Raw genomic sequence first — 16647 nt, 5'->3', positions numbered from 1 at the left:
TACAATACATATCATATGACATTGATTTTTATATATATATATATATATATATATATATATATATATGATATGTCATATGATATGGAAAAAAATATTGTGATAATATTTTTGGCCATATCACCCAGCCCTAGATTCAGACATCCTGCTTATTTGACATAATGTTTTTTTCATGCTATGTGGCAGGGAATAAGTAGGAAAGCCTAGAAACAACAGCACATCAACTTGGAACATGAAAGAGATTTTATCATTTGTGTCTCAGGCTCTCAGCTGTTTATTTCAATGTGGCAGTTAATGTTTCTTTAGTGTTTAGTCATTTTCTATATTAATTTTGTGGAGGTAGATTTAGTAGATTATTAACAAAAGGTCCTTTGAAAATCTCTTTAGAGTTTTAAACACACACTGAATGTCACAGCTTTATGGTTTTGGTGAGGACGTGTTTCCTGGCTTGAATCTGTTCAGCATATGTGTGAGTAGCAGACTGCAGTGGTTTACTGTGTGTATGTGTGGTTTTCCTCTCCCAGATTGCATTGTGTGAATAATGCTCTTACTAACATGAGAAACATGAAACAAACATTCCCAGCTGCTGAGCGAAGACAGACAGAACAGTAGCAAGTTCCTGTGTGAGAGATAGTCTTTCAGTTGCACAGAAAAAGACAGATATTCTTGGTAACGATAAGCCAGAATTACACAAAATGATTCTAGTTTTGGGTGTCTTCAATGTTGGAATGGACTGTACCATGCTACAGTAAAAATGTGTTAAGCAATAGAGATTTTGCTTTACTGTTTATACCATGGTAGATATTTGCTTACATTTTTTTTATTTTGCAAGGCAGGACTACTTCACGCCATTTACACATGAGAGCGACAAAGAAACATGGAGAAATGCAAAAATACAGAGACTGATGTATCTCAAACATATCATGACGTAATACAAAAAAGAAATTAAGGCGTGTCATTAGGCACAATGTGAAGTAGTTGGCTATCAGAATTTTGATTCAATCTTTTATAATATTAGATTTATAGACTTATTCATTTACGATGAATAAAATTATCTTTTGGTTTTACATTCATCAAATTCCAAATATTAAGAAAAAAATCAATAAAAATGAAGTACATCTTCACCAACATGATTTTTTTTTGGTGTGGCAGTAGTAGCATCGTCATCTTCTTTTCCCCCATTTTTTTTTTCCAGTACTGGAATTAAAAGTTGTATATGGTGATAAATATCATGTTATAAAATTACTCATGCCGTCATACAAGGTTTTGGTCGTACCGCCCACTCGTAGGAGTCTTGGATATCTTGGTTAGGACCACACCTGACCTTGTGTATTTGCATTTACAGATATCTGGGGGGAGCAGTCATTTCAGACAGACCCTGATTTGCCTCCAGGATGGAAGATGATGACAGACATGGCTGGTATTTATTACTGGCACATTCCAACGGGCACCACACAGTGGGAGAGACCCGCCCCATGCCATCCGGTGCCAACTGGACCCAGCCATGCCAGCCGCAAACACTCCCTGGGCTCCCTGTCGCCTTCGCCCACTCCAGATCACGAGGTAACCCTTTGAAATCCTGTGGTTACAAAAACTGGACGTGTTAACTCAGCTTAAGCAAATTAATCTATCCATATCGACCAATGTATCTCTTTGTTTTCTCTAGTCGATGTCTCATGCCGACGTGTTTTTCGGGGCGTCAAGTCGTTCAGGCAGCACCACTTCCGACAGCTCGTCTGACCCCGCCCCCGTCCCGTCTTCTTCATGTCTGGAACCTACCCCTATCCTGTCCTCAAACTCTTCCTCATCCTCTGACGCCAATGTTCCTTCCTGTGGATTTGTCAACAGCTGCTACTTTGTAAGTCTTTTCATCAATGTCCCATTTTACAGTATGAACAATACTCTATGGATATATCCTGCCATTCTTTGGGTGTTTAGTTTTCATAATGAGTATGATTGAGTTGTGGAGAATAAATAGATAAGACCTTAACTTAACACAAATTATAGTTCATGAAAGAATTAGAATTCAGAGAATTGCCATTTGTGACAGTACTTCAGTTGCCATGGATTAAACAGAGCTGGGTAAATGTTAATATAGTTACAGGTTGCCATGACTGTATTTACTGTATCTTTGATGATTGGAAAGTTTAACGGAACAGCATTTATATGAAATGAAATTTTTTGTAACATTTTAAAAGACACTTTTGATTAATTGAATGCCTCCTTGCTGAATAAAAGTATTAGTGTCTTGGTCATTGGTCATACATAATAAAGCTAAAACTATGTGTATTGTTTGTTTGTGTGTGTGTATAGCCTCGGTCCTCATCCCTACAGATTATGCCAGGAAAGGACAGACACTCTGAGACACGCCATCGGGAAGAGGACAAGGTAACAACAACTCCTTCACTCTCAGAATGTTGTGGGGTAACATTTTTTGGTCTCCTCTGACTCTTGCAACAGAGAGTGAGATATCAACATCCATATTTCATCTAATCAAAATCACAACCAAACACCCAACAGCCAGATACTGTACACACACACACACACACACACACACACACACACACACACACACACACACACACACACATTCTTGATGAGTGATCTAACAACCCTGTCTTGTCTCTCTCCACCCTCCCACCCCTGACTCCTCAACCTTGTCCTCCTTGTTTGTATATTTGTGTGTGAATAATGGTGCAGAAACAGCCATGGAGTGATTTTGCAGTGGGAAAGATTGACAGTGAGGTCTGGAAGGTTAGTATCTCAGGCAGTTTTTTATTGAACCAAATACACAGTAGAACGTCTCAGGGAACTGCACTTGGAACAGCACTTGGTTCTGCTCGTCACAGGGTCCAAAATATATTTTTTTCTGGCCAGTGGCAGGTGTTTTGAGCCCGTATTTTGGAACTGTATTTTGCATCATATAAAGAATTCAAAGAAAGGTCTGTACCTGTAGATGTTCTACTGGTGTAGTTGTGCTCTGAGATCCTGTACTGCTTCATACCTTCCTCACCTTTTGACCTTTAACCTTTCTTCTAAGCATGGATTTTGTATTTTGTCTGCATGCACTGCAAAAATTATTTATATAACTAAATGAAAAAAAAATTAAAAATAAATGTTCCCCTTTTTTCAAATAGTTTTTTTATTTTGTTTAAGATAAACCTCACTAAATTTCATTATTATGCTTAAAACAAACATAAATTGCCAAATTGGGTAAAACAATTTTTTTTACATTACATATATATATTGTTTAAAAAATATATTTGGATATATACAACAAACTTTACTGAGGTTTATGCAGACTGAGGTTTATCACTCTTCATTTCTCCTCACCCTCTTAATATATTCCTTTTGTAAAATGTGCAGGGTTCAACCTTTGTCTGATTTAAAACTGGTTAATCATTTTCAGTTCAGTTTGTTTAATCACTCATCGCAGGAACCGTGTTTCCTGTTTTGTTTTTGCGTGACTTGCACATCAACACAGATCTCTGCGCTCAAGCCACTGGCTCCATGCTGTATATTTGTATATTTTGCTGTATGGTTGTGTTCTCGTGTTTAAGCATCTCTGCTTTATCTCTGCTTCAGGATCTACAGGCGGCCACAATAAACCCTGACCCCAGTCTGAAAGAGTTTGAAGGCGCAACTCTCCGCTATGCCTCCCTCAAGCTACGGTGTGTGAAAGAGAATAAATAAATACAAATGAATGAGGGAGAGGATAAAATTACGGTAAAGTGAGATGTAAAATATCTCTTCTGACTGCGTGTCATCTGTGTTTAGAAACCCTGCTCCTGTGGAAGATGAAGATTCCAGCAGCATTAACAGTGACCCTGAAGCCAAGGTGAGAGCACACGAGTTTGTTCTGCACACACTGCAGCTATTCAAAGAAAACAACTGTACAGGGAACTTATTTTAGCCCTGAGGACAGGATCCAACTTAACACTCACCAAGCTCTGTAATAAATGTGTATAATATACTGTATAATGGAGCTGGTGTTTCCAATTGTTTTAGGAACTGCAACATTATATGGTTTAAGTCAAATTGTAAGAATGATAGTCAAACTCTTGCTGTTGTAAGAGACAAACATGAATCAAATCAAAGACATACAAACACGTACTAAAGAAAACTTTTGTCGCTACTGTCATATCATATAACACCTTTTCCCTCAATGGAGATTTTATTAGTAGACACAAATGTGTAATGTTCCTTGCATTAAGACACCAAAATGAACATTTTGCATTTTTTGGACAGATGCAAGAGACAGATTTCAAGTATGATTCTGCCAGTGATATGACTACTTGTTAGACGCATATATACCAAGTTCTATCATGAAACTCTAGATGGCTCAGGCTAATGGGTCCTTAGTTACATTGTTAAGTACATGGCTCAAGCTGATTGGTTCATGTTGCATCTGCAGTCAATGAGCTTGTTGCTAAACATCTAAATAGTTGGTCAGTGTTTGCTGTAGCAGTTTCTCTGAAACCTTCCACCTTCCCCAGCTCCATCTGTATAGATCTGCTATGAGTAATTTCAGATATGCTATTTGTGGAGCAGCAGTATGTCTGTGTATGTATTGGCACTAGGAAGTCTCAGTTCTTGCTCAACGGCAGCGTAGCAGATCTATTATGCCAAGACCAAATAGATTAATATTGTCATATCCATTACCATGCTAAATTCTTCTGAGACTTGTCTTGATAGAAATTCAAATAGAAAACAGCTAGCTAATATGAGCATAAAATGCATGGAAAGCAATGGAAAAATATACATTTTAAGCCCTGTTTAAGAGTACATAATGCATTGATGTTCTCTATTACTGTAGCATTACTGTGTATTTACTGATAGTGAGATTGTTTGTCTGAAATAAGCACGATAAATGTATGGTTTAACCATGTAGCAGGATTGGCACAAATTATTTAATAAACATTGTTTATTGCTGTTTTTTATATTAGTGGAAATTGGTGGTTCTGTCAGGAGATTTCAACTTCAAATGTAATTCTAGATATACAGTGCCATCTGGTGGCTGCTCAAAGAAATGCAGATGCATCATGTTTGGGGACATGTGGTAGTAGGGTAAACAAGACAATGAAAAAACACATTTGTAATTTAGATTTTTACTATATATATATATATATATATATATATATATATATATATATACACAAATAAGAGTGAGTTAAATCCTTAGTGGAGCCCTACTGTTAATATAAAGCACTAAACATAACTTCTGTCAAAATACTATGCCATAAATACACAAGCATTTGTGTAACAAAACACAAAATGTGAAAAAGTGCAGTGAAAGAGTCTATTTGACTTTTGTGGTAAACTACCGCTTTAACAAAAGTGTTTGTTCATTCCATTCCAATCCTTCAGATTTCTTTTTTTTGTGCAATTATTACCTTTGATCTCGATGTTGTGCGCTTGCTCCACGTGTATTGGATCCTTCAGTTTCAGTATGCCTTGTGTCACATACACCACTATTTAAAAGTTTGGTGTCGGTAAGATTTTTAATGTTTCTGAAAGCATTCTTTTATGCTCATTAAGGCTGGCTTTATTTGATCAAAGATACAATAAAAGTAGTAACATTTTAAAATATTATAAAAGTTTACTGTTTTCTATTTTAATATATTTTAAAATGTAATTTATTCCTGTGATGGCAAAGCTGAATTTTCAGCATCATTACTTCAGTCTTCAGTGTCACATGATCCTTCAGAAATCATTCTAATATGCTCATGTAAAAAATAACATATTAAGCTTACATTGTAAGTGACAAACAAAACAGAATGAAATAATTAATCAATTAGCTGTATCATAATTAATTGTCAGCACAACATTTATGATTGTGACAAGCCAACACATGTGTTAGAGTCTCATGATCCTTTAGTAATGATTTTGATATGCTGATTATGTACTAAAGTAACATTTCTTATTATTATCAATGTTAAGTTACATCAACTGTTAAGTCAACTGTTAAGATTCTTTGATGAAAAGAAATTTCGGGAAAAAAATGACATTTATATGAAATAGATATCTTTTGCTACATTATAAATGTCTTACTGTAACTCTTGATCAATTGAATGTGTCCTTGCAGAATAAGAGTAAGCATTGCAAGGCAAGCATCCCACTGTATCTCAATTTTACCTGTTACTGGATTTGTAATATCCAGGTTTGAGTTTGCAGATGAGAGGTCACCCCCCGCTATCTCTCTCGCTCTATCTCCCTTTCTGTGTGTTTCACACTCTTCCTCTTGAAGATCTGTTCTTTCAGCAGCAGTTAAAATCAAAAACTGAAAGAGCATGACAACATTCTGCCTATTATTAATCTCTTTCTCACACAAACACTTTCATAATGGAGGAGCCTCATCATCACAGATTGTTAGAAAAGAAGAGAGACTGAATGATGGATGAATTTGCTCTTGGAGTGATGGGAATGAGATACAGATGAGTAAGGAGGAGGGGAACAAGTGGAAGATGAAAGAAAAGATCTTCCAGTAAAAAGCGTCTTCTTGTTTGATCTCAGTGTGTGTGTGTGTGTGTTTGATCTCAGTGTGTGTGTGTGTGTTAATGATCGTATGTGTAGGAATCCTCTCTCTTTCTCACTTGTTTTAACAGCAGCTATTCTTAGAAGATGCCATGTGAAAATTTAAAGAGGCGTTTCCTCAGTTTAGTCTCTATAGATATCTTCCACTATAGAGTAGGAGAATTATGCTTCATATCCAAAATTCTCCTGTGACAGGAAGGGCATCCTGGCACCACAGGAATATATACATACAGTATATGCATTATATAACGCTATATATATATACATACAGTATATGCGTTATATAACGCTATATGTATATACATACAGTATGTGCGTTATATAACGCTATATATATATATACATACAGTATGTGCGTTATATAACGCTATATATATATATATATATATATATATATATATATATATATATACATACATACAGTATAATAGATAAACATGATACAATATAATGGTACTTGTTCCTGTGAAAACTGTTGCTGTTATGTCTTAAGTCGTATATTTGCTGTACTCTTCATTTGCATAAAGTGTGTTGTTGTGTTACAGTGTTTGTGCTTAATCAGTGGGTTTGTGTTTATTACAGTGTTTTGCTGTGCGCTCTCTCGGCTGGGTAGAGATGGCCGAAGAGGACTTGGCTCCAGGTAAAAGCAGTGTCGCTGTTAACAACTGCATCCGTCAACTGTCCTACTGCAAGAATGACATACGAGACACTGTGGGCATCTGGGGAGAGGTGAGACACACACACACACACACACACACACACACACACACACACACACACACACACACACACACACACACACACACACACACACACACACACACACACACTCTCTCTCTCTCTCTCTTTCTCTCCCTCTCTCTCTCTCTCTCTCTCTCTCTCTCTCTCTCTCTCTCTCTCTCTCTCTCTCTCTCTCTCTCTCACACACACACATACACACACACAAATGCACAACTACCAAGACTGCCATTGCCAACCTGATTTATAAGAACCCATGCTGGTTGACCAACCACACTAAGATTTATATGGCTCTGTTGGCAGCTAGACCAGCACTAAACCATCTTTAGTGCCAATCTTTTTAGCAGGGCACACACGTATTCATTAAAAAACACACACAATGTTTCTAAACATGTGTCTTGGATCATCTTTAAAAAAGAGATGATAAAAAGAGAGGGACAAATTGAGACAATACAAGAAAGAATAGAAGTAATGAAAAGAGGGAAAGCTGAAAATGTCATGCAGAAAAAAAGCATAGAAGAGAAAGAGAGTTTAATGTGTTGTGACAGGACACAGGAAGAGAGCCTCTGTTCTCCTTCTACCTTTTATTTTCTGGTCTGATCTTTTATTCATTACTTCCAACATACATACAAGCACTTGCATTTGCACTTGTAGAAATTGAGTGAATAAAGTGAAGCAAGAGAAACATTGGTTGATAAATATAATGATATTTTATTTAATACTGAAAAGCTTTGATTTGACAAATAAGCTGACAATTGTAAATAAGCTGCATTAAAAAAAGCTTGTTTTATTAGAGTATCAAGTTTTAATTTAGCAGCAACTCAACCAGTGCTATTTGTATGAAATGACATGGATTATAATATACTTACATTTCATTCAGTACAAAAAAGCAAAGTTTAAAAACTTCAGTCGAATTTACAAAATTCACTGTTTTACCCATTGTTTCCATGTGTTGTGCATTTTATGCTTATTAGAATATTACGGTTTAAACTTAGCAACATGGCGCTACTGTGTGTTCTGTTTGAGTTGAGCTATTTGTCTAAAATTACATGGATTACAATATAATTACATTTCAATACCAAAAAGCATAGTTTATAAAATTCAGAAAATTCGACTTTTCTACCCATTATTTGCATGTGCTATACGTTTTATGCTTATTATAGTATCCTGTTTTTAGCTTAAAAAATGTGCTAACACCAAAGCCGAGCCTAGTGTATATTTTGTGAGTGCTACAGATATCTCCCAAATTTCATTAAAATAAAACTAAATATTTGTATCCCGTAAATGCACGAAAGTCATATGGGTTTGGAACTATGAGGTTGAGTAAATGATGGCATTTTCATGTTTGGGTGAACTAACACTAACCAAATCGCCGTTGTTTTATTCATGTCAGAAATACATTGTGTAGGTAACTAAATAGTTTACTTTTATTGTTATTTTTTATCCTTCTCCCAGTTCACCGGCCACTTACTTTCATGTCTTTCGGGAGATGTGAATGAATTTACGTGTTGTAAATCCGACAACCCTGATTCTCTGCGCTGAAGAGCAAACTATTACATGGCGGCACCGATCACCCGTTATCATATAACATAATCATTTTATAAAAGTGTTTAAAAGACAAAATACAAACACTAACACATATTTGAGAATCGGAATAGTTTCACAATAAGAATAAGAAGACAATTGTTCAAGCTAAAAGCAAGAGGTTTATTTTCTCATAGCTGAATGGACACAGTGTAATTTTGAATATTGAAGACAATGGACAAAATTAAGACTCTTGATGTATCCAAAACCAAGATGGTTTATATCTTAAAGCTTAAGGGAGCAAGTACAAAAGTGTAGACAATTTTTGGTATGCAGTTTAACAAATACATATTTTTAAATGTCTCACTTAATTCTATTAAATAATACTGTTGTGCAATTCAGAGATCCTGAGATCCTGACTTTGCTTGGGGCCCCCAAAATGGTAAACCCACCCCTACTTAGAAGGCAGCAGCCTATGTAGGCATTAGAGAGCAAGAAAGCTCACTAGGTTTTGAAACTGAACTCTCATCTTGTTCTCTGGCGTTGTGCGTGTGTTTCCAGGGGAAGGATATGTACCTCATTCTGGAGAATAACATGCTGAATCTGGTTGATCCGATGGATCGTTGCGTTCTACACTCTCAGCCAATCGCAAGCATCCGTGTGTGGGGCGTCGGCCGCGATAATGGAAGGTAAACGCTGGTTGTCATGGCAATGGGTATTTTTATGGGTTAGTTAAGGAGAACATGTTAAATGATTAAGGGTTTATGAAATTTTTAATAAATGACAGATAAACTGAACCAAACTGAATGTTTAATAACTCTGTATTTATGAAAATATGGGAGGTGTTTCTATAAATCTCTTAGTTCATAAATATCAGAGTTTTTGAACCCGCACAGATGGGGCAAAAATGGATTTTATATCAGTTTAAACATTGCAGCTGCCACAGACATCATCAGGGTCTTATTTACGAGGAGCTAATTTTCTACTTTGCTGCACTTGTTCCGCTGACTGGTCACCTACCAAAACTAATAATGTTTAATCTCTGTGACCCACTGAATGTTTGCTCAATCTTTTCGAGTAAGTACTTTCTCTGCCTAGTTAAATCAGATAAAGGCCATTTCAAATACTGAAATGACCTACAAAAGCTAAAGCAGGTGAAGTGAATGTACATTTCACCATTACAATACTTTTTTTGCTGGGAAAAAGGAAATACTATATATAAATAGTATATTTTCAGCCATTTGATTATACTTGATATATCACAATATTTTCAATCAGCCAGTGTTGCCAAGTATTTTCAAAATATTTACTACAAAAACTTAAAGAAAAATGCAAAAACTTTAAGTAATACGTTTTCCTCAGTTTTTCCATTAAATAATCACTGAGGGAATAATGATATTTAATGACTTTCCTGTATATGAACCGATATAACAATACATAGTAATATAGTCATAATTTATTTTTTTAACATATATATCAACTAAATATTTTTTGACTTAGACATTTTAATATACAAAAATTTGATGACAAGACAAAGACTGGAAACTGACAGTTTGTTTCATTCACAGAATATGTAAGGAATAATTGACGACGGACCGTTGAATTATTCGAAAAATAATGCACATGCGTCGTGGTCGATACACCTCTGGTGTGCATTATTTTTGGAATAATTCAACGTCCCGGAGTCAATTATTCCGCTTACCACACTTCAAAACATTGTTCAGATGTCAAGTTTTTGTCCTTAAAACGCTCTTGTGTTTAGGACTATTTGCTTACGCATCTAATCCCAAGCCTCCGTTGCTAATTCCAAAATGTCATTTTAGAGCTAGTAACGGAGACTTCAGCCACTGACTAATCCAGTTATAGAGAGAGAGACAGAGATTAAGCGTGTGTGAATTTTACCTCAGTCTGTGTATCTCTACCAGTGTCTACTAATAGCGAAACTACGTTTATCTGCACCTTGTGAGAAACATCTTTTAGATTTTAAGTTGCTAAACTATTTTACTGATAAAATCATCAGAGCAGTGACTGTGTGTCAGTACTGTATGTGTGCGTTTGAGTGGAAGAGCGAGAGAGCACGAGAAAGATATGTGATTTCCATAATAACTAATAAATGCATAAATAATAAAACATCATTTTGTGACAGAAAACTTGGAAATAATTTGTTTTTATCCTATTGTTGACTATATTTATTTGCTCAGTCAGTGTCTTTGTGGGTTTTGGTTCTTTTGTCTTTTGTAGTCTGTAAGGACCTTTGAAATAACTGAAATCATTTGCCGAAGTGATATGGAAGTGTAATGCGGTCAAGACCTGCCTGGAACTACTTCAGCCGTGCGTTTCCCTAAAAATAATTGCACACCTTAGAACGTTCTCAACCAATCAGAATCAAGCATTTAACAGCCCTGTAGTATAATGCTTAATTTTATATCACTAGTAAAATATATTGTGACTATTCAATATAACCTTTTGCCCAGTTCTAGTGGCTGATGCATGTGCTGTGAATTCTTCACATTTCATTTTAATTAGTGTTTTATATCTGCAAACGTCAGCATCTCTGCACCTGTGACTTTCCTCATGCGCTCATTACTTATTACACTCTGTAAGAGATTCACTTAATGTGTCCGTGTTAATGCATTCTGATATCGAGATACTCCTCCAGTCCCTTCACGCTAAAGGTCATTATAATGATTCTGGATTGAAGAAGTCACCCAAGTGAAATGAGGACAGAAATAAAAGATTGATGATTGAGAGACTAATGAAAGTTTAATCCAGTGTTATAGGGGCTGCCCGTATGTGTAGCTGTGAGTGTTTGTGACTTCCCAATTTGACATCCAAATGTTGCATATGGATCTCTTACACACTCTTAAGAGCTGCACTTTTCCTGCTTTAGTCCCAGAAGAGCTGATTGATGTGTGTGTGCGTGTGTGGGTGTGTATGTGTGTGTGTGTGTGTGTGTGTGTGTGTGTGTGTGTGTGAATGATGCAGGGGTGGAATGCAGCATACTTCATCAGGGATGCTGAATCACACTTTTGCCTCACTGTTTGTAAGCAGTACCACACTCTGACCAGCAGATGGCATACTTCATATGTTCACTTAACAGGAACCATGCTTTAGGCTGGGCTTTTTCAGACTTGTTGTGTAGTCTGCATGTGTAAGTATGTGCTTGTGTGTGATCATTGTGTCCTCCTATGCTAATACTCCACTAAGCCCATCAGTAAGATTTTCCTCCCAAGACCCTGGAGGAGGTTACCGTAGCGACAAGCGAAGCAGGAGGGGGAGGGTAGAAGGAACGCTGGGATTGGATGGAAGGAGAGAGAGCGAAAATGAGAAGGGGGTAAAAAAAAGAGAGAGATCCAGCATAGAGAGGTGAGCTGCATGTTTTTAACAGAGCAGGGGATGAGACGAGGAGGTGAAAATCTGTAGAAGAGGGTACGACAATGCTATAGCAGGAAAAACACATTACTTGAAAAGATGTGAGTATTTTTCTCCCTTTCTATCACTTAATTTGATAACTTGCGACAATACCCATGAATAAATGTAATGCATTTTTTTCTACAGCACGACATTTGTTGTTGAATTGTTTTCAGTGGAAGTATGTGTTGGAGTGAGAAAGGAGGAATAGTAGAGCAGTTAGAAGGTGGAGTGGGTGGAATTGCTCCAGATGGTGTGGATGAGTAGGTGGAGATTTCAGTAGAGAATTATGGACGTACTCTACGTGTTGTTGTCATTTACTGTGGTGAGGATAGCATTGTGGAGTACTGTGTGTGCCGTTATTAAATTAGGTCACGGCGAGATGTTCACACTGCAACTTCCTTGCGTGTTCCCTCAGATCAGGCCTTCCCTCTGATGCCATCCCACACATCCACGCAAACTAGAACACATGCCTTTTTTCAAATTCCTCAGGGGAACCTCAGGGTTCTGTTCTCGGTCCATTTGCTTTGTTCCCTGTACCTCCTTGTAGATTCTCCTTGACCCTCCAGCACATTTTTCTGTCAAATCCTGCTGAGGTGCTGTAACATAGCCCAGTTTGAACAGGTTTACCAGCCTGGGGTTCATTCTGGACATTATTGAGTGCATTGAGTTCATCCGTTTTATTCTCTCTCTGTCTGTTAAATCTCTAATTACCACACTGTTACATATTCATGTCTTCTTCTGGATGCACACAGAGAGTCTCATGTTTTGAGGTGTCACATACATCTTGATAAATGTCTAAATTCTTGTCACACATGCTGCTCTCGTTTCCTCTCTCTTCTCTTTTCTCTTTCTTTCATACATGCATACATGCACACATAGAAATATGCTAGTCTTATTATGGAGGTTTGGAAAATGCAAAACTGCTAGAAAATGTATTTTTTCTTGAAATGACAATATATTCTGTTCACAGCAGGTTCTAGCAGTTTTTAAGATGCAATTCCTGTCCTAGGAATTTTTTTTTATGGTCTATTTGTTATGAATGCATTGAAATACCTGAACACATTGGAACTTATTCATGAAACAAAAGCAGTGTTTCTGTGTAAATCCTTCATAATATATATTTTGTTGCATTGAATTGAATGTGACAGTTTTGTTTTGTGAATGATTTATGCAGAAATTTGTTTTACTCATGTTTCATTAATGGGCATCATTGCGTGTATTTTCTCATCATGTTTATTGTTTTAATCTTTTACTCTACTGCTTTCCGGGACTCAGAGAGAGGTAAATTGATTTACTTTTGATTTGTTATTTGTATTCTTCCCATTGCCCGGCTGTAGTCTGTTGCTGGTCATTTTGTTCATAATGGTTTATTTTTAGCTGAAATGTTAAAGAATAATACTGTGTATGATACAGCTGGAGGTGTAAGTATAGAGATACTCATTCATCTTTCACATCCACGTGCACCTGGCTGCATATAGTATGTGAGGTGTGTGTTTTTTCTCCACGGTTATATTTTACACCATTTTTTTTGTTTGTTTGAAATGTTGGTGTATGTTTCTTTAAGTAACTGTTTTTAAATTGATTGTCTAAATCTAAAGGGCACATCATCCATCACAGTCTTTGAGGGCAGTTCTTAGCATATGCACATGTGGAAACACACACATGATAACACACACATATACACACAAACTCACTTTCACAACTCTTTATGTTTATAACCAAGTGTCTGTTCAATTGCATCCTTTATTGATTCGTTTAATATGGTTGTTGATTTAAAATGACTCTATTTAGTTCCTTAATGCACAATTCTAGTCTTAATGTGCACTTTAGTTCTTTGTAATTATTTTGTAAAAATTTTGTAAATCAACAGTACCTTTTTGTGGCCCAATCATTTTCCTATGGATAAAATAGTGACCCTTTACATTTTTCTAGTTCAGTATTCTGTTTGGTAACATAACAGATGATGTGATTTAAATGGGTTGTGAAATGTGACTTTAAACAGCTGTTTACATATAAGTTTAATCGTGTTTCATTTTAATTGTGTGCAAACAGGGATTTTGCATATGTAGCGCGAGATAAGGACACCAGGATATTAAAATGTCATGTGTTCCGTTGTGACACCCCTGCCAAAGCCATCGCCACCAGTCTGCACGAAATCTGCTCCAGGGTGAGAACTACACAAACAACATCCAACACAATTATCCTCAATGGCCCATTCAAAACAGTTTAACACCAAAATTGCAGAGAAAACCACTGACAGTCTCAAGGATGTGCGAAAGGATAGAACGCAGCTGAGAAGGAAGAAACAGGGTTCACATTCTGTTTAGGCTGCTGATTTAGGGCAGCGAGTCTAATGAGTTCGATCCCTGTGTAATAGATCATGGCAGAGCGCAAAAATGCCAAAGCTATGGCTGGAGGATCCCTACAGGACAGAACACATGCTGGGCTCGACGTCCCACTACAAGGTAACACAACGTGCTTATACACTACTGGTCAAACGATTTGTTTAATGTTTTTGAAAGAAGTCTCATTTACAAAGAAAATACAGTAAAAACAGTAAGATGATGAAATGTTAATACATTTTTTTAAATAACTGATTTCTATTTGAATACATTTTAAAATGTAACCAGAATTGGTGAGCTTAAGAACATGTTCAAAAACATTTAAAAAATTGGATTATTCCAAACTTTTGAAGGGTAGTGAATGTGTATTTCTTCCCTGTTAAATAGTAGGTGTGTGTTAATGTGTAATTTGTGTGTTACCCTTAGCAGAGTTCCCCACACCAAAGACTGAACTGGTGCAGAAATTCCAGGTGTTATACGTTGGCATGATGCCGGTTGCCAGACCTATAGGTGAGCAATCACTCTCACTCATAGTCTTGCACTCATGTTCTCGCTTTTTCTCACATACACTTACATAATGTGAAATATATGTCTGGATAAATTCCTGTAGCTCAAACAGTAGAGCATGGCGCTAGCAATACCGTCATGGGTTTGATTTCCAGGGAATGCATGAACTGATAATATTTATACTTTCAATGCAGGTGAGTCGCTTTGGATCCATAAATATGTAAATGAATTGGTCATAAAATGTGACCTAATCCTTAACAAAAGATAAACACAGTCTGCTTAAACTCACAAACAGTCATTATTTTTCATGTGTTTATTGTAAACACCGTGTAAATATTTAAAGTGCAGTGTGGAAAAAGTATGTAAATCCTTATTTAATGGGTAGTTGATATTTTTTCCGAATCAGCCATGCACATCTGTCAGACATTTGCCACTTTTCTTACTTGCAAAACTTTTTCAGTTCATTTTTGAGCTGTCTGGTGTGCATCACATTCTTAAGGTCGCGCTTTTGTAACCCTTTTCAGCTTTATGCAGATCAACAATTCTTCATCTTAGGTGTTCTGAGATCTCATTTGTTTGACGGTGATTGCCTTGTAAATAGCTAACTTTGTGAGTGTTGTTTTATAGATCAGGCTGGCTCTGACCTCCGTTCTCGTCTTAAGACACCAGGTTAGATGACTCCTGACTCCAGTTAGCTTTTGAAGAAATCATTTTCACCCTACTTAGGGCCAGATTTACTAACATCTTGCGCCAGCGCAAAGCCTGTTTTGGCTTTAAAAAACTACTGTCAGGATTTACTAAAGACATGCAGTGAAAAATTAGCACTGAGAAGGCGTAGACAGGGTGATTTTTTCGGCTGACCTTATTGCATATTTGTCGGTTTCCCTAGTTTCCCTTTCAGACACAAAATGTATGGGAGGAGAGTATTTGAATGAATCACGCAAGGTTAGCGCCACTCAATTTACTCGTATTCGTGCTATTATTTACCGACCAAAAAATCAAGTCTTAAACCAGATGCTAATTTGCGCTGCTCTCTGTAGATTGCGTTGGTCATTATGGAAATGATCCTGCTGTGATCCGTCGTCAGTAAATCACGTGCAGAAATTTCCACTCCTATCGGAGCTTTTATGGGATTGGGCTATCATGCTAATTTGCCTCGTTTAGTAAATCTGGCCCTGAGTGCGTTTAATAAAGACATGAGAACGCATCATTGTTTGTTATTTAAGTAGACTGCATTTGTTTATTGTTGCGACTGTTGAAAATTATGGCTAATTTATTCAGATAAAGCCCCTCATACTTATTTTCCTGGAACTGTACATGCTATTACAAGGTCAAATGTCCCTGTTTTCTAGGCATGGACATTCTCAACGGTGCAATAGACAGTTTGATAACATCGTCAATCCGAGACGACTGGATCCCAGTGATGTTGAATGTAGCCGATGCAACAGTCACAGTCATCAAAGAGAAGGCAATTATAGATCTTTTCACCTGTTAAACCCAATAATATAATTTCCAAAATATGTGTTTTGCTAAAGTACAACTAATTCAGGTGTGCTTATCATCTTTGAAATGTTGATTTGTGTATGATTCT

The 16647-nt window shown here is 36.7% G+C and overlaps 1 protein-coding gene across 10 annotated transcripts in view; it reads left to right on the top strand.

Annotated features, from left to right (window-relative positions):
* The window catches only part of apbb2b (amyloid beta (A4) precursor protein-binding, family B, member 2b), a 58584-nt gene that overhangs the window by 36125 nt on the left and 5812 nt on the right, over positions 1-16647 (top strand). For 2 of the 10 annotated variants that reach the window (XM_079847576.1, XM_079847578.1), the window contains 13 exons: positions 1343-1560; positions 1664-1855; positions 2311-2385; positions 2698-2751; positions 3583-3668; positions 3775-3835; positions 7114-7260; positions 9355-9482; positions 14260-14374; positions 14585-14672; positions 14976-15059; positions 15684-15725; positions 16409-16524. In XM_079847576.1, the coding sequence (XP_079703702.1) occupies positions 1343-1560; positions 1664-1855; positions 2311-2385; positions 2698-2751; positions 3583-3668; positions 3775-3835; positions 7114-7260; positions 9355-9482; positions 14260-14374; positions 14585-14672; positions 14976-15059; positions 15684-15725; positions 16409-16524 (1406 nt within the window). The remainder of the gene's footprint in view (positions 1-1342; positions 1561-1663; positions 1856-2310; positions 2386-2697; positions 2752-3582; positions 3669-3774; positions 3836-7113; positions 7261-9354; positions 9483-14259; positions 14375-14584; positions 14673-14975; positions 15060-15683; positions 15726-16408; positions 16525-16647) is intronic. The other 8 variants (XM_079847581.1, XM_079847582.1, XM_079847583.1 and 5 more) reach the window with 6 other exon arrangements.

This window comes from Squalius cephalus, assembly GCF_949319135.1.
Source record: "Squalius cephalus genome assembly, chromosome: 2".
NCBI lineage: Eukaryota > Metazoa > Chordata > Actinopteri > Cypriniformes > Leuciscidae > Squalius > Squalius cephalus.
The sequence above is the reverse complement of the archived record's forward strand: the minus strand, read 5'-3'. Positions and strand labels throughout refer to the sequence as shown.